The sequence below is a fragment of the Canis lupus genome, chromosome 5 (assembly GCF_011100685.1).
Source record: "Canis lupus familiaris isolate Mischka breed German Shepherd chromosome 5, alternate assembly UU_Cfam_GSD_1.0, whole genome shotgun sequence".
In the NCBI taxonomy this organism is placed as follows: Eukaryota; Metazoa; Chordata; class Mammalia; order Carnivora; family Canidae; genus Canis; species Canis lupus.
This window is the reverse complement of record NC_049226.1, coordinates 43810961-43829216: the sequence shown is the minus strand read 5'-3', so window position 1 is coordinate 43829216 and position 18256 is coordinate 43810961. Positions and strand designations below refer to the sequence as shown.

The 18256-nt window shown below is 39.1% G+C and overlaps 1 protein-coding gene across 3 annotated transcripts in view; it reads right to left on the bottom strand.

Annotated features, from left to right (window-relative positions):
- Positions 1-16947, bottom strand: part of SLC35D1 (solute carrier family 35 member D1) — a 47590-nt gene extending 30643 nt beyond the window's left edge. For all 3 annotated transcript variants that reach the window (XR_005359627.1, XR_005359628.1, XM_038537174.1), the window contains exons 1-8: positions 16724-16947; positions 15758-15791; positions 15574-15660; positions 14802-14869; positions 13097-13168; positions 12378-12446; positions 10246-10348; positions 6122-6214 (exon numbers count right to left, since the gene is read on the bottom strand). Coding sequence is in view for 1 of the 3 variants with exons in the window: in XM_038537174.1 (XP_038393102.1) it covers positions 6122-6214; positions 10246-10348; positions 12378-12446; positions 13097-13168; positions 14802-14869; positions 15574-15660; positions 15758-15791; positions 16724-16926 (729 nt within the window). In the remaining 2 variants the exon portion in view is untranslated. The remainder of the gene's footprint in view (positions 1-6121; positions 6215-10245; positions 10349-12377; positions 12447-13096; positions 13169-14801; positions 14870-15573; positions 15661-15757; positions 15792-16723) is intronic.
- Between the last annotated feature and the right edge of the window lie 1309 nt (positions 16948-18256).

Below are 18256 nucleotides of genomic sequence, written 5' to 3'. Positions count from 1 at the left end.
ACCATCCATGCAGCAACTTTTCCTGTAAAACTCATCTGAGCCATGTAATTTAACCAGTGATATAATGAAGACATTATACAATGTACCAGTGACTACAGTACTGGCCTTATGAGATCTACAGCAAGGGGTCTGTTCCTCCATCCCTACGTGAGAACACCTAGCAGGGTATACTGTCAAAAAGCCAGGCTCCAGTTCCTGTAACTGTGAATCACTGGCTTTGTGCTGCAGGCAGTCCCTTTTGGAGGAAACAACTAACAAGTTCAAACAGTCTTTCCTAACTGACACTTTGGAAAGCCGTTAGTCAACTGATGCTTGATTGACCTTTATCTATGTTAACAAGATATCCTTTATTAACAGTGACCTGGCTTTTAAATGCACAGTTTCTTAAGAAAGAGAATGTTTTAGTATTAGAAGACACATTTTAAAAAACTAAATGTTGACTACATTGGTTCATTGGTTTCTGGTAAAGCTAGGACTTTGAGAACCTTGAATAAACTTCTTTAAAAATTACTTACATACACACAGACACACACAGACACACACAGACACACACACACACACACACACACACACACACAAGTTTGGCTTCTCAGAAAACTTTGCCAAGGACTTGCATTAAGCACTCACTGGGATAAGTTGTTCAACTGGATCCTGCTTTTCAATTTTTATAGTAATTTAGGCTTTTCCTTCCTTGGCCTTCAATTCTTCCATAAAAACTATGTCAGCCCTATTAACTGCTCCTCAGAACTCCTGCCTCCCTGGGGAGCTGAACTTTCAGAGCCTTCTTACTGGATTCCTGTCCTAACACAGGGAACTTTTCCCTCTTCTGCCTCCTAAAGTTAACAGTGAGATCTTGAGAAAAATAATTTGGACATGATTTTGCTTCTATTTGCATCCTAGGTTAAGGGTCTGCAACTCTGAATAATGAGAACAAATTAATTTGTCTCACCACACCCAGTTATTTTAAACAGGGATTCATCATAAGATACTCATTATTTATAGAAAAACGTTATCCTTTTCTTATTGTTCCTTTTATAAAATATAATTTAAAATATACCTAGATGGCTCTATAATAAAAAATTATAAAAAGATAAATAGTGAGAAGTCTCCCTCTCATTCCTGTTCTATACTTACTCTCTTCTCACACACATGCTCACACAGGAATTGGTGGTTATTTTATTTATTCTTTCAGAGTCTCTTTACTTAAATTAGTGAATAAAATGTATATGTGTATATATAGTCTTATTTTCCCTTTCTATTTTATTCAAAATGTAGTATACCATAACACAATTTTACACCGTGCTTTAACAATTTACCTTGTTGATCTTTTCACGTAACACATACAGAGCTTCCATGCAAAATGGCTCTGGGTCAAGAAAGCCAGGAGTCCAACAAATGAGAGCAAGTTTATAAGCATTGGTATTCAGGAGTCGGGGAGCAGATGGGCTCACGCCAACCATCAGAACAACAGCAGCCTAGTCTTCACACTGGCAGGTCTTCTGCTCCTCAGAAATTCTGTCTCAGCCCAGAAGGGGCCCTACCTAAAAAACTAGCCAATTCATTGATATAACCTACTCAGTTTATACATGACAAAGCAGTGTGAGGAAGGAGAAGGGACTTGTCCAAAATCAGGCAGTGGTCAAGGACAGAACTGGATGTTACTAACTGTTTCATCTAATTAGATGTTGCTTCTGCATTCCACCCCCAATGTTTCCACTGTACCTCTTATATCACAAACTCTTAGGGACTCATCATATCTGCAGAGTAAATTTTAAATTCCTATATCTAGCACTTGTCCCAACTTAGATAAAAGAAGAGCGTGATGTGGTGGGAAAAGCGAGAATAATGGTCATGGTCAGAAAATCAGAGTTCTAGTCTGAGCCCTCTCTGGGCCCCAATTCCCCCAACTGTGAAAGAAGCTTGAACTAGATGTACTCTAAGGTCTCTCTGAAGGTCTCTAATGTCGTTGACTGCCACTGTCTAAGCATACTGAAGAGCAATGCCTATGCTCATGGTATTAGTTCCACCTGGAGCATACCTTTTGTTTCTCTTCCTCCACATCCTTCAAGGCCCACCTTGATCTTCCTGGTAATCACCTACTCAAAAAATGCTTCTTGTAAACAATCTGAGCACTCCTACCTTAGCACTTAGAACCTGTTTTTCCCTCCAACCAGAGGACTCCTTCTAAAGAGCCACACAAACTACTCTCAGTCCATTCAATTCAATGTCTGCTCAAATGACACTGAAGATGCTTTCCCTAACTACCTTATCCCAAGTAGCACTTCCTCAATCACTCTCCTCCTTATTCTATTTCTCCTCATAGTTTTATTATACAATTTATGTTTAGTTGATCTCACCCAATGGATTGCAAGCTCCTTTAAGCAGGGACAGGTCTTTTGTCCTTTCTCTTTTCTTTCTTTTTTTTTTTTTTTTTTAATTTAGAACAGCACCTGAGTAAAGCACTCAGAACACTTAGTAAATATTTGTTGAACAAAAGCAATATGATTATTTGTAAAAGATTAAGTAACAACCAGGCCAAGCTGCAGAAACTGTACTTCTAACACTACTCTGAAGGTATTTCTCACATTCAGTGGCTTTTTCTGTAAGAAAGCCCTGCACAAACTCCCAAACAGGGATAAAATATAAGTCAGAGAGGTAGCAAATGACTCTGAGAGTTGTAGTTATGCTAACAGTAAGAGATCTATCTGGAGTCAGACTGATTCTAGTTCTAATGTCTGCCACTGCGGAGCCTTAACCATGTCCTTAACCTCTATAAATCAAATAACAACCTACCTCATAGGTATGCAATGAGAATCCGGGAAAATGATTTATGCGAAAGTATCTTGTCAGATACAAGGCATCATACCCTGTAAGTAAAGTCTTCCTAAAGGCCAAAAGTAGCCTCAAATTGTTAATATGGGAACAGCTTTATTTAATGATAAACTGCCTCACGAAGAGAGTTCATTCTTAAGAAAAATACATGCACACACAGGAATGTCTACTTATACACATATGTATCTTGAAGGAAAAGCACAAGTTTAAAAGGTACAATGAAAATGAACTCTACTTACTAGAATTCTTACCCCAAATCCTGCCATATATCCCTTCTGTAATATGAAACCCTTTTTGCCACGACTTCAGACATACAGCCTACTGACTACTATGAAACTGAATCTTCCAGGGGAGGAAGTAAAACTGTGACCTCTTATGGAACAATGAGCCTCTTAGATGTGTCAGGTCATCTGTGGCTTCCACACATTGTCTCTGTGGTGGTTAATAAAAGTAAATCACTCAACTACCTAAGTTATATCTCTAACCACTCCCAGAACAGGTTAGCATTACTTGTTGCAGTTAGTAGATAAGAAAACCAAACCCTAAAAAGCCAATCTTGATATTCAACCCACACCAATTTCTTCCGAACCTAAATATGTATTGTACTGACTGACAAGCAGGTACTTTGATGCTAGATTTTATGCCATCTCTGTAGCATGCCAAGTTTTCCTTGTATGACAAGGAGTATGTCATAGTTCTCATATATTCCCAAGAGAAATTAACATAGAGCTTTCTTAGCATAATGAAGATGCTCAGAAATACTCATCTGTATTGAACTTAAAATGAAATTGCAGTAATGTGTCTTACAAGCACGCAAGGAATTCAGGAACAGAGTCAAACAGAATTCTCACTTCCTAAGTTTCAAATGTAATTTATAGCCTACCAAAACAACACTGATTATTCATATCAGTTGTATTTTAATTTTGTTTGTAGGCAAGCCTCCACGAGGTATCTCATCCCCTACAAGGAGACAAAATTGACCCACTTCCATATTATATCTCATGATATCCCCAAAACACTTCTCCCACAGAACTTACAACTGTTTATTGTCCTGATGTTGACATGTCTACTCCCCAAGACAACTGTATGGTCCTCAAAGGCAAGAAAACCATCTAATTCATCTTTTTTTTTTTTTCTTATCACCTAAGCCTGAAACTGCAAGATGTATGGTAACACTTAACTATTTAAGAATGTCAGAATGATACCATGTAAAGAAGAGAATGTTAAGAAAAAAAGCATGATATTGTAAGACTGCCAGTGTGGCCCCAGTAAACGTTTTATAAGAACAATATTAGTAAGAATGAGGATAAACATTAATGTGAAACCAAAAACATTGACAGGGTTTGATCACAGAACAATAAATTCAGCTTCCACTAGTTTATCATACCAACTTGAAAAGTATTTAGGTGACCTCTGTCATTCTTAAAAAAATTTCTTCCAAAATAAGCCTTTCTTGACCTTGGCCTGGCACTTTCGTTGGAAACCACAAAAGAATTACTCAAATTCTACTCTTCTGCATAAAAAAAGAAGAAAAGAATAAGAGGAAAATCTAAATCTTATCCTCATATAGGTGATAAAGCAACTTTTTCACTCTGAGAAAACGTTCTCAATTAAACTGAAGCATTTCCAGTTGAATGTTACTGAACTTTCAAATATGCGTGAATTACGCTATAACCTGGCAGATAACTTCTAGTTAAATGATCATCACTCTGGAATGAAGAAATATCTCCTTTGGTCAATTTTTTCAAGTAGCTACAAGCTACTAGTCAAAGTTTCAAATTAATGAGAATCGTATCTTTGCCAAGTCTATAAAATACCTAACCACATTAATTCTTCCAACTTTCTCAGGTACAGATTGGCCTCAAGATTTGGAATTAGCCAGGCTGCCATGTGGGGCCTGGTTACTTTACATTACATTCTTGCCCCAAAGCTAAAGAGTAAGAGGTGCTTCCTGCCTAGAGAGAGGAAGAACACCATGGAAAGACCAGGGCCTCTGGAGGTAGGCCTGAGTTTAAACCCTGACTCTATTCCCTGACAAGTATGGCACTGGACAAGGGACCAAGTCTTTCCAAACCCTTATTTCCACGTTGGTAAAACAGAGATAATTCAAACTTTCTGGAACTGTTGTGGGGACTACATTTATATTATGTATTAAGTCACTAGCACACAATAGGAACTCAATAAATACTAGTTTCTCTTCCCACTTTTTTCACAGTCACAAAATACTTATTCAACACTCTTTATTAAACAGAGCAACAGCTCCATTTCCTACTTTGGAGTCACTTTTAGATCTGCTGGCAGCCAGGTCACAGTTCACTAAAGCATTTATAGATGTTCAAGATGATCTATATCAGTTTTTTATGAATAAAACAAAGCACCTTTATAAGCTTTATACGGTCTTTTCCTATCTTTGATAGAATAACAATTTTTTAATAATCTAACTAATTTCAAAACTTTTCTTTATTTTGGCTGCCACTGATATGTGAGAATTGTCACTGTCATAAGAGTAAATAACCAACACATTTATTAGCCAGAGGCATCATTAGATGAAATCTTGTTAGAAATTTGGCAAAATTCTAGGTTTCCATTTAGTTTGTAAAATTTTGTGAACTCTAACAAAGTGGTATCAATTTTTCTCCTATGAATATGGGTTTATTTTATTTTATTTTATTTTTTGAATATGGGTTTATTTTAAAGAAAAATTCATTTTTCTCCCTTAAGAAAAATTCTTACGTAGATTCATTTTGCTACTCTATTATGGGTTTATTTAGGTAATCATTTTAGAAAATGAGTAAACTATAGTTGCTATTTACACAGTTAAGTTACCACATGGTGCTAAATATCTCCTGAGGAAAAAACCCAGTTTGGGATTTAAGCCAGCATGACAACAGTACAACAGAAAGCCAAACATTCTGTTTAGGTTTGAAGAATTCTACTAGTTTAAGGTTTTTTGTTTTTCGAGGATAACCTACCCCTATTCTTACTTTGTAGTTTAGTAGAAATGTAAAAATTCCCTTCCTCTAGCCTTTTGACACGTAAGAGAAGGACACTAGTTGGCATGCACTCTTTTTATGTTAACAGCCAAAGCTATTTTGAGTCATTTTAGTAGATCCAATACTTATGCCAAGAAAAAAGGTTAGCATGACATTAGCAAGCTAAAAAAATAAACTCTGTTTTTGGTCACTCAAGAAACACATCCCTTTTTAACAACCCCACAGTCTATCTTGTGGACATAAGTAATAATACAGCTCAAAAAATAAGCCATTAAATCATAATTAACAAGTCCTACCTTTTGCGCATCTCCTGTAAAATAGGCAATGGCCAGAGTGGGCAGAATCATGAACAGTGCATTGTAATAGAGCAGACCATATTTTCCCAGCTCCTGGAATAGTAAATAATTAGGTGTTTCATTTGGTTCTAGCAGAAAGAAATACACAACCTTATACAGAATACCACTCTTACTACTCACACATACACACACACCCCTCCCCCACAATATAGTGAATCAGCTAAGTCATAAGTTTGGCAAACATGAAGTAACCTAAGCTTTCAAAAGGAAAAAAAAACAAAAAACACAAACATACAAGATTTTAAATTAATTCCAAGTAAATTCTTTGAGTGCTTAAAATCAGGGAATAAAAAATAACACCAACTAGCTACCTCAAAACAGTAAGCAGGGAAGAGGTTATTCTGTTTTTCTTTTTTTTTTTTTTTAAGATTTTATTTACTTATTCATGTGACACAGAGAGAGGCAGAGGCAGAGACATAGGTAGAGGGAGAAGCAGGCTCCCCGTAGGGATCCCAATGCTGGACTCAATCCTGGGACTACAGGATCATGCCCTGAGCCAAAGGTAGATGCTCAACCACTGAGCCACCCAGGGGTCCCAGGAAGAGGTTATTTTGAATATATACATGTCTTTCTATAAAAACACAATCCTGAGGCCCTTTCCTATCCAGAACTAAATCAAAAATCAAGTCAGTCTTGAACTTTTCAGAACCATAAAGAAGTCCCATTTAAGAGAGATAGGTAGATACCAACACATACACTCACACCTAGGCCAACACAGATAGACATAACTTGCCAGTGAAGTATTTACAAAAATATATGTGAAGTACAATGAAAATTCAGATTACTCTATATACAATTCCCAAAAGTATAGTTTGTTGTGCCCTCAGTTATTGGGAAGGAACAAAAGAACCACATACAGCTTCAACATAGGGAGCCTACAAGTAGTCTGGGCTCACTTCCCACTTTTAATTCACACTCTTCTAAGACATTCAGCCAGAAGCAGTCACCTGAAAAGGTAGGTCAGAGTTTGACCAGAGCAAGGGGGATGAAGTACTGAGTAGTGAAGATGGGGGCATGATATTTGCCTAACTTCTGTGGTGAGAGAATTGAATGATATGAAAAGTCAAACTACCTTCTCAAAAGCCACTTTGAAAAACTGGAAACAAATATCCAACAATAAAAAAACTACTTAAAAAAAATAAATAAAAATAAAAAATAAAAAATAAAAAATAAAATAAAAAAACAAAAAAACTACTTGATTAGATGAGGATACTACAATGAAATATTATGCAAACACTAAAAATGTTAGATACTGACAAGAAAAGATGTTCATGAAACTGTACTGAAAAATATAAATTAGAAAACATTATATATTGCTTTTCATTTAAAATTTTACAAAGTGTCTACATACACATACACATACTTATCCTCTAAAACTGTGCTGCTCACTTGATAGTAGAATTAAGGGAGATTTAGATTTTCTTCCCCTTACTTATATGTTTCTTCTACTCTCATTATAAATGTGTATTATCTGTATTATTTCTTTAAAGTTAGAAATGTTTTAACATTTCTGTTAAATGTAGCACTAAGTCTTTATGCCACATGACTTATGCTCAAAGACAAAGAACCATGATTTAAGCAGTCCTGAAATTACAGGAAATAACACTTCTGATATATTTATTTATTAAAGATTTTATCTATTCATGAGAGACATAGAAAGACAGGCAGAGACATAGGCAGAGGGAGAAGCAGGTTCCCAGAGGGGAGCCTGATGCAGGACTCAATCCCAGGACCTCAAGATCACAACCTGAGCCAAAGGCAGACACTCAACCACTGAGCCACCCCGGTGCCCAACACTTCCAATTTATTAACAGCATCTTGGGGCAGGCATACTGCCTTTCAGATAAACCAAATAACTAATTGCCAAAGCCACCACAAGCATCAATGAAAAGATGTGCCTCATTTCTAAAGCAGCAAGAGAAAAACCATCACAGAAAACAACCTTTTTTTTTTTTTTAAAAAAAAGATTTAGTTATTTATTTATTCATGATAGACACACACACAGAGAGAGAGAGAGGCAGAGACACAGGCAGAAGGAGAAGCAGGCTCCATGCCGGGAGCCTGAAATGGGACTCGAGCCCAGGACTCCAGGATCACGCTCTGGGCCAAAGGCAGGCGCCAAACCACTGAACCACCCAGGGATCCCCCACAGAAAACAACCTTAACAAGAGATGCCCCATCAGTCAGAGATGTACTCTAGACTGTGCTATCCTATACTGTAGCCACCAGCCATATTCAGTTATTTCAATTTAATTATAATTAAACAAATATAAATATAATTAAACAAATATAAATTTAGTTCCTCAGTTGTGGCAGTCATCTATTGGGTGCTCAACAGCCACGTGAGACTAGTGGCTACTGTTAATGGACAGTAGAGATATATAAGATTTCCATCATCACAGAAAATTCCATTGGACAATACTGTTTTATACAGGTGAGGCTGCTGGACAAACCAAATGTTATTACTGGTACCTATTTTCCAAAGCAGCAAATGGGCTGAGGAAAATACAGAGTACAACTATTTCCAACTGCTCCCTTTTATCTAGCTATTTCAAAAAGATAAAAATGTCTAATTAAGACACAATCATCATACAAAATTGTCAAGACAAATAAATTGAGAACAAAACACAAAGTTATACTTAAGGAAAATTTGTTGGAAACAATCTACATTGACCCTATTTCTTTAAAGAGCTTCAAAATAAACCTTCTCTGAGAATAACAAAAGCTACTGGGATGGGCATTCACTCTATGGTTCTTTATGGAGAAGGAAAAGCCCCCTGCCAAGACAATACCAACTTGACACTATTACTACTTTTGAATAGTTGGGCATTAGTATTTATGATCTCAACTCAAAAAAATGACCTGAAGTAGTTTTAGAAATAACACACATAAACAGAGCAGACTAAAAACAAAGCAGGTAAGTCATGTGGCTTAGAAAACACAGGTAAGGAAATAAGATAAAGTCATAGTCAGTTGCAAGATTTAATTATAAAAATACACCACTGTTCAGGAAAAACTATGGTAGCATCTATGAAATCTCATGTGGGTCCTTACACAGGATACATCATAATAGAAAGGACAGCTCCTTCAATAATAATAACCCTATGATATATGCACCTGAGTTCTACACAGAGGCTTTTTTTTAAAGATTTATTTATCTATTTATTTAAGAGAGAAACAGCTCATGTCTCTGAGTGGAGTGGGAGTTAGGGGTAGGGAGGGATAGGCAGAGAACCCCAAGCAGACTCCCCACTCAGTGCAGAGCCCACATGGAACTCAATATGACGACCCTGAGATCATGACCTGAGCCGAAACCAAAAGTCAGACGCTCAATCAATGAGCCACCCAGGTGTCCCCATGTAGCTGCTTACAATAATGCGAATTTATACCATAATGCGGTGAAAGCAGTATGACTCAAATTTCCTGCTTTCTGATGGCCTGGCTTAACTTAAAATTAAAATTGAATATGTATTTAATTCAAAGTATATAGTAGACTAACAAAAAATATCTGTAAAGCCTTTGTGTGCATGATGCAAGTTAAGAGAAAAGAGCTGGATATGTAAAGTTCATATATATGAGATCTAGGCCAAAGAACTCAGTATTATTCCTAAGAGAGAGCAATCCTAATGCTCCCTAAAGTTTCCCATTATTTGTGGGACAAATAAACAAAGTCTGTTCTTGTTCTGCAGCCCCTCTTGACACTCACTTCTCCTCAATTCTGCTCAAGGGTTTCCAGATATTTCTTTCTTGTCCAGGTCCCTCACCAACTCCTCTAGAACACAGCCATGAACATTTATGGCACTTTTCTGAAATGAACACCCCTCTCCCAAAGTCAACAGTCACTCAATCTCTTCCAGAAAAGCTAACAATAAAATCTACTTGCTAATTTATAACTGAAAAAGTTCCTTATGTGAGTAGCAAAGTATAGGCATTGTATCCTTAGAGATCCCTAGATCTTTCCCTTTTCTCCTATTTTTCTTTATTCCCTGCTTTTTTCCTGACAAAGTGACATTTCCACTCCCAACATCAGTAAACATCTCTTAAAGATTTAGACTGCTACCTACTTTTGAATCTAGTTTCTGTTTTACATATGCGCCATTTGCTGCTGTCAGGACATCATTTATCAGAATGAAAACATATCCTTCCAGATCAAATGCCAAATCAGAGCTGTAAAACACAAGCAAGACTTTAATAACTTACATTTAAAGAACAAGCATGTAATTTTAAATAGGTCCGAAGTTCAATAAATGAAAGAACATATTCTTATCAAGGTAAGTGAACATTAGGCATTTTATTGGCTATTAGTATTTCTTGATTCCTGGTGATAATTTGCAATTTCATACTCAATAGGGAAATCTTCAGAAACGAGAAATACTAATACTTAAACACAATCATTAGCAATAATTGATCATGTCAGTTAACAGCACGCTGCTCTGAATTCAAAGTCAGACAACAAGAACAAGTAAAATTCACCATTATAATTACATCTGAAGCAGGAAGAAGGCATCAGAGCTCAATTTCAAAGAGAAGGAAACCAAAAAAATAAGGTTGTTAACAAGTCATTTTCCAAGGATTCATTCACACAAAAGGCAAGCTGTACAGGTGACTGGGTTACTGTGTAGAATTTCGGAAGCATAGATTGTAGTGAGTTCTGAGATCAAGCTGCAGTAGTGTCTAAGCACATAGGAGGAACTCAATTACTTAAACGGTTGCTTAGAAAGCCTATGAGATATAACTGGCAGGATTTGGGAAACTGAAGACTTCTAGTATTTAGTTGAGCAACAGACACAAGATAAAAACTTAGTAAACTGAATAATGAAAATCTATGCCTTCAGTATACTTTAGCACCCTAGTTAAAAAGCGGCCCAATATCCTGTGATTGTGCAAAACTAGCTAACTAAGCTAGCTAAACTAGCTAAACTAGTACATGGAATCGACATCTGAAGAACTCTGTGTCCCTGCAATTTTAGGCAGAACTAGCCTAATGTATATCCCCTCTTCTAAGCAGCCTGACAACCTTCTAACTTCAGACTCCCTCTGCCCAATCTCCTTCCCAAGTAAAAGGTTCTGATTAGATAAGGCTGATCCAGAGAGCAAGCCTCCTCAGAAACTTTTTGCAGGCCAGGGTTGGCCCTGAGGAACTCCTGTTGTTTGGTTCAATTCTGGATCCCACAGCTTTAAGGAAATGCTTCAAAGAGGTTAAAGGCTCATATAAAATATTTCTTCAAGAAGGTGATATTACCTAAAGGGAAAAACAGTCAGCTATATAACTAAATTCTAGTAACCAATTTTTCTATCCTTTTCCTTTTCTTTTTTTTTTTTAAGAATGAAATTTTACTTGGAGATTTAGGGTGGAATTTGACTTAGAATATTTCCCCCCACCTCTACCACAGGAATGATGAAGGTAAATGAGCCAAAACAAGAAGCACACTGAACTTCCAGACAGAAAATCTACGTCGGACAGAATCTGTGGTATTAGCAAACCCGTATATGCCTGCCCCGGCTAAGTAAAATGTACAAAGCTTCTAGTCATTACGTTAATTTTAGGAGTCTTTGGGCATACATTTTTCTCCCTGCATTTTAAAACTGAAACTTAAGCACAATGGAAAAAAGCTTCGGTAATTTAATAGAAGATCTAAGTTACGGCATTCGTGATAGATCTTAGGTGAGGCCAAATAAAGAAATTCTATTATTTATTATTCCACCACATGGCAAATAATTCATTATCATTTGTCTTTTCTGAGACACTATTTTTTTAGCACTATGTAAAGTAAAAGAATAGCACATGATTTAAAAAGCACACAGGCTTTGGAGTCAGACACAAATTCAAATTCCAGCACTGCCATTTACTAGCTGTGTAACCTTGACCAAATTTCTGAACTTAGCTTTCAGTTTCCTCAACTAAAAATAGGAAAATTATACCCATATCTTTCAGAGGTGTTGTAAAGAATGCATAAATACGTGTAAAATGCCAAACATACTACGTGACATATGGTATGTGCTCAGTAAGTAGAAGAATCAGGTTTTGCCAGCCTTGACCTTAATATGGCCCAAAAGATTTAACTTTCCAAAGAGTCTTTGGGATGCTTTTCAAAGACATGATTCTTACTTAGCCTATAAAAATTCTCTTTATTGGTAATTGATTATTATCAATAATTATTGATAATTTCCAATGTGGTCTTAAATACATTCTTACCTGGCAGCTACAAAGGCTCCAATAATCATTGCAAATACAGTCATCTTAATACCCCAAGAAAAAGTCTTCCTACAAAATAAAATTTAAAAAGTGCATACATGTGTCTTTAGTTATTTGCAGAGACTCATTCTTACAACATAGACAGAAAAAGTGTTTTCCTTAAAAAAGCTATGAACATCATGTTTTAAATGTTTTCAAGGAATTGGATATTTCAAAGAATCCTTTTGATGAAGCAAAAACTTAAACAGAAAAGTATACTCATTTTTTCCTTATTCTTATATTTACTATTATTATTGAGCTTGAATCTTTGTAAATCAGAATTTCTTTAAGTAGAAAAAGGTCACACACATTTGTAATATTAATAGCTAAGACAGGAATACTATTTAAAACCTATATTGAAAAAAAATTTTTTTTAAATAAAATAAAAAAATAAAACCTATACTGATGTTTCTGACCCAGCACCCAATGGCACCAGTAGGTATAGGAATTCCTGAAAGTGTATCTCATGTTCAGACAAATGCCAACTTCAATTCATAATCTTCCCAACTACTCCTCCCATAAACTATCAACTCCTACAGTAAAAAAAAAGTAAGTGCATAAACTTCTCAAAAGATAAAGTAGAAACAAGACAGATAATTTTACTATCTCACATATACTGGGACCCTTTTCAAGATGACTAAGGTCTGTTTAGGACTAAATATATCAGAAATTTGGCTCACTTGAGTAAAACTCCTTCAGCAAACATTGTAAACAGGATGGAGAACCTTCTCAGAACTGTAAACATTGGCAAGCTGGAAAAAAAAAAAAGGAAAAAAATACAATTCGTTAAAATAAAGTTTAAGAATTTATTTTTTAAACTAAACCTCTCCATATAAATACCCTAAAATAATGCTAATCTCTTCCTTCCATTATGCTGATTAATTCTGTTCCATGTTGATTAATCTGTGATTGAATTCAGCTTTTATTTCTCTCTAGAAATAATTATTACTTGAAAGCCTGAAAGAGTTGCTTTTATAAAACTACTAGAAGTGAGAAACACCAAGCTATCTATAAAAAGTGGTAGAGATCATATAGCTATTATCAAAGACTAGTATGGCCACTTTTTAATTTTACACTACTTATCATACAAATCCCCTCAACAGTAACCATGTTAGTTTTTAAAAGAAAAAGATTCCTTTCTTCCTTCTTTACTAGACTGATCTTACTTCCCACCCCCCAATCACAGCATCTCCAACCCTCCAAAGAGCACCTATGATAATCTCACCCCATGAAATATTTGCTTGTCCTTTTGTGGAAGTACTTTTTTCTTCCTCTAAATTACCAGAGCACTTTGCTTGCACTAATCAAACACACAGCCTCTTGCAATATAGTTATTTCTGAATATATCTCATCTCACTCCAAAGTGCCTTATACTTAGATGGCAACCAAAGATAGGATATGAATGAATGGATGACTAAATGCATGACAGTGGATGAAAAAGAGCAAATTCTATACAAGCAGCACTTTGCAGCAGGTCTGCATTTCTTTCCAAGTGGGTAGTGAGATGGAAAAGGATGCCCCATCCATGATAAATCTGACTTCTATGAACCCTCTCCCAGAGATACCATTATGGTTACTCTGCAAGGTTTCTTGAGTCTGAAGAAAGAGGAAATGAAAAATGCTTTGTCTCTGATCCTCAGAAATCTCCCCATTCTGTTTTATAATCATCTAATATGCCAAGGGGTTAGCTTAAGTGGAAGTAGTGAAACCATGGATTTCTGTTAAATGGCTTCTCCATGTGTATAATTTTAATATCACAAACACCTACACACTATACTCCTTAAGTGGAGAAGCCAAGAATTAGGAGGTTAGAGGATAATAAAACAGTAATGTCACAGAGCACAGAACTATTGCTTCTTTCTAAAAGTGAATATGCTGCCTCTACGGTGATATGATCATAGGTATAATATTAATCTTATTTGTATCAGAGTTCCATCAGATGTCATTTTAACTACATCACGTTCAAAGAAAAACTACAAAATTTCTCACACCCACCCTCTGATTTGGCTTTAGGGAACTTGCCTAAAATATAGTATTTATAAATTGTATTTAAAGAATTAAAATCCCAGGAGCCTAGCCTATAGTCTTCACTACTATAGGTCTGGAAAAATAATGAAAATCTCCTATAAGCAATTTGCAATATTTTAAGACTTCTATAATAAAGTAAGGGGGGGGGGGTAAAAAACCCAAAACACATAAAAAGTCTTTCTCTTCAAACTTAAGAGAATTTAAACTAAAACCTTTGGTGTAATCTTATTTACTAACAAAAGCTTTCTGGTTCTTTCATATTTTCCAGAATCAATAACAATGTGTTAAATATTTGACATTCAGGTACAGTTTTAAGAATACATATTAACCTCACTAGTAAAATAAAGTTATCCATACTTCAGTTTCTTTGTGCTGAACAGTCCCGTGATTTGGTTCCCAAAATATAGTAGAGGTAGTGGAAACGTCTAGAAAATTTAAAAAGGGATAAAAGAGCTCAATAATAAAGATAGCTAAAACAAAGTCCTTTCAAACATAACAGTTTTGTTTATACGATCAAATTCTTTCTGCTTAAAACATAAGATTAGAACTCATACACAATTTTGGCCCCCATGAAGCCCAAAAAACATTATTCCTGGATAAACAGCACTACTATGGCAGAGAGAGGGAAGAATGGAGAAGAAAAAAGAAACAGAAATATGAATATGATCAAATCACATGAGATAGAAACATCACTTGCTCTAAAATATGATACTGTATTAGCCCATGGCTCTAATGTCAGCAGAAAAGGGAAAGGTATTTCATCTTTATGTGGAGTCAAGCAGAGGCAGATAGAAGAGTAAGAAAACAAACCCAAGGAATAATGAATGCAGGATACACTGACCTGATTTGATTAGATGGATGTAGAAAATGCAAAACAGCTATACTCCCAACAAGTGTTCATTAATTAAAACAACACAAGATTTCTGAGGGCTTTCTTCCCTTAATTTTAAAGAATTGGTAGGACTTTTTAAGACACATATTACTCCATTTATTCTTTGCCTTCACTATACCCACTCTGGGTGATTTCAAGACTGCAATTTTTAAATATGCAGAGGACTGATAAAAATATAGAACGGTTTTCAGAAAATAAAGTGTTTTTTTTTGTTTTTTGTTTTGTTTTGTTTTTTACCTTTCGAGGTACATTTCTGTCAAGGTCAGGAAACTTGACTACTCTGAGTGCCTTTCCCACCCAGAGAACTGCCACTGTGGCCACCATCTGTAAACAGAGAACACAGATTCACTGTTCTACATATAAAGACACACACAGAAGCTCTAACGACATAAACCACGTAATGCTGAAGATTCCAACTAACCTGGCCAAGTCCAACACATAGTGAGGAGGGAAATCTACAAAACGGTAGAGAGAGAGAGAGCGAGAGAGAGAGAGAGAAAAAAAATACAGGGTCAGAAAATGCCAAACACAGCTCTGTGAATTCAATTCGCACATCTGCAACCTTAAAATGCATTTTGAAACAAACACCAACGCCTGCCCCTTAACCAAATGAAAACGTGAGGGGAAAAAATATCCCTTGCGGGTTGTCAGGCAACACCGCTGATTTTGTAGCCTCGGGCGGCCACTTGTCTCATCCTGTCCGAGTCCACAATTTTCAGTCAGCTGCCTGCAACGGATGTTTCAAGGGAGGGAAGATGCAGGTCTCCCCGATGGTTCACATCTTTATTTATTTATTTTGTTTTGTTTTTTTTTTTTTTTTTTTTTTTTTTTTTTGGTTCACACATCTTTTAAAACAAAAACGCTTCTGCTTCTGCCTCAGGGTCCCAGTGACAGGATCGGAATCTTCCTCCACGAGCCGGAGGATGCGCACGTCCCCGGAGGCTGTCAGCGAACTCGGGGACCCCGAAGCCCCGGCCCTCGGCCCCGACTGCGCGGAGGGCTCGGCTCCCACCCCGGCACAGCCCACGAGCCAAAAGTCACGGGGCAACTCCGCTCCATCGCTCCGAACCGCCAGGTTTCCTTCCAGGGCGCCGCTCGGCGGGCGCTTTCCCACAGCGGGCGGAGCGCGCGCGGGACGGTCCTCAGGTCCGCGCGAGGAGCCGGCGCCGCCCCCGCACCCCGGGCCCGCGCGCGGAGCCGGCCCCGCAGCCGCCCCGGCCGCGCGTTCGCCGCCCGCCCTCCTCCCCAGCTCCCGCCCAACTTTGTTCAGCTTTAACTTCAGCGGCCGAAGTCCAGGGGGCCGGCGCCCCGCCGCCGCCGCCGCCGCAGCGCGCGCTCCTCCCCACGGCCTCGGCCGCCGCCGCCGCCGCCGCCGCCTCGGCCCTACCTGTAGTTGGTGAGCACGCTCTTGTTGACCACCACGATCAGGAAGGAGCTCACGCCGTAAAAGCCGGCGGCCAGCAGCTTCAGGAACACCGTCAGCGTTTCGGCCGACGCCATCCCCAGCTCCTCCTCATGTCTGTGTGTGGAGGATTTCGCGGGGGCTTCTCCTTTAACCCGGGCATGCTGACGTCTATGAACTTCCGCCATGGCGGCGGCGGCGGCGGCGGCGGCGGCCCGCGAGGGGAGCGGCGGGCGGGCGGGCCTGGCGGCGCGGGGGCCTGCGGTGCTGGCTCGGGGGACTCGCGGCGCCCGGGCCGGCGGACGGTGCCGGCTGCGCCCTCGCCGCCTCGGCTCCCCGCCCGCTCGCCGCCCGTCCCCGCCCAAGGGCAGGGACGCCGGGTTTCACGCGCTCGGGGACTTTGCTCGGGCATGATGCAACGCCGGGTCAGAGGGTAGGGGCCGCGCCGGGGTGGCCAGGACCGGGCCGGGGAGGCCCGGGGCGGGGGCCGCGGCGAGCCGAGCGCGGGCGCGCAGGGCGGACAGGCCGGGGCCGAACCACTCGGGGACTGCGGGGCGCCGGGCGCCACAGCACAGCCACGGGCGCCGGAGCCGGCTCGCGCCTGCGCGAGTCTCCGGGTCTGGCCGCCGCCGCGTGCCCTCGGCGGGGAGGCTGGCGGCGGGGGGCCCGGAAGCCGTATTCTCCGGATAACAGTCGCCACCAAAGGACGAACAAGCCTCCCCTCGGGAACAGGTGGCTGGCTAAGTCGTCCTCGGGTGCGAACGCGTCGACACCCACTTGGAAGGCTCTTTTGGTCTCCCTTGCAGAAAGTCCAAAAGCCCTTCGGAAGAATCATACGTGGATAAAAGGAAACACTCAGGGCAGCCCCGGCGGCCCAGCGGTTTAGCGCCTGCCTTCGGCCCGGGTGTGGTCCTGGAGGCCCGGGATCGAGTCCCACGTCGGGCTCCCTGCGTGGAGCCTGCTTCTGTCTCTGCTTCTCTCTTTCTGTCTCTCTCATGAACACACAAAATCTTAAAAAGAAAGAAAGAAAAAAAAAAAGGACACTCAACATTTCATTCTGTATTCCCTCGGGCTCCTTACCTTTTCTGAACCTAGGAACCCCCCACTCCCAACAATACTTTGCAGATCAAGGGAAAACTTGCTTAAGAAAAATGTAGACATGTCTAAAAATGTAGTAAGATAATAAAGCAACTTGGGGATTGGTGATGGAGCAAAGGTTTGGGAACTGAGTTCCAATTCTAGGAATCCTAGAAATGCCCTCTCACTAACCGCGAGCTCTTGGGCCAATTACTTGACCTCTCCTTATTGCCATAGATGTAAAACTAGTGCACAGCTAGTTTTCAGTAAGTGACAGCCATTGTTACATTACACAAACAAATCATTATTATCAGCTTGAACAGAGAAATGACATACCTAATGTCAAAAAAGAAAAAAACTTTTATTTCTCTATCGTTGTCTTTTTTATTTTATCCCGTATTTTTAAATTGTGGTAAAATGTACATAACATAAAATTTACCA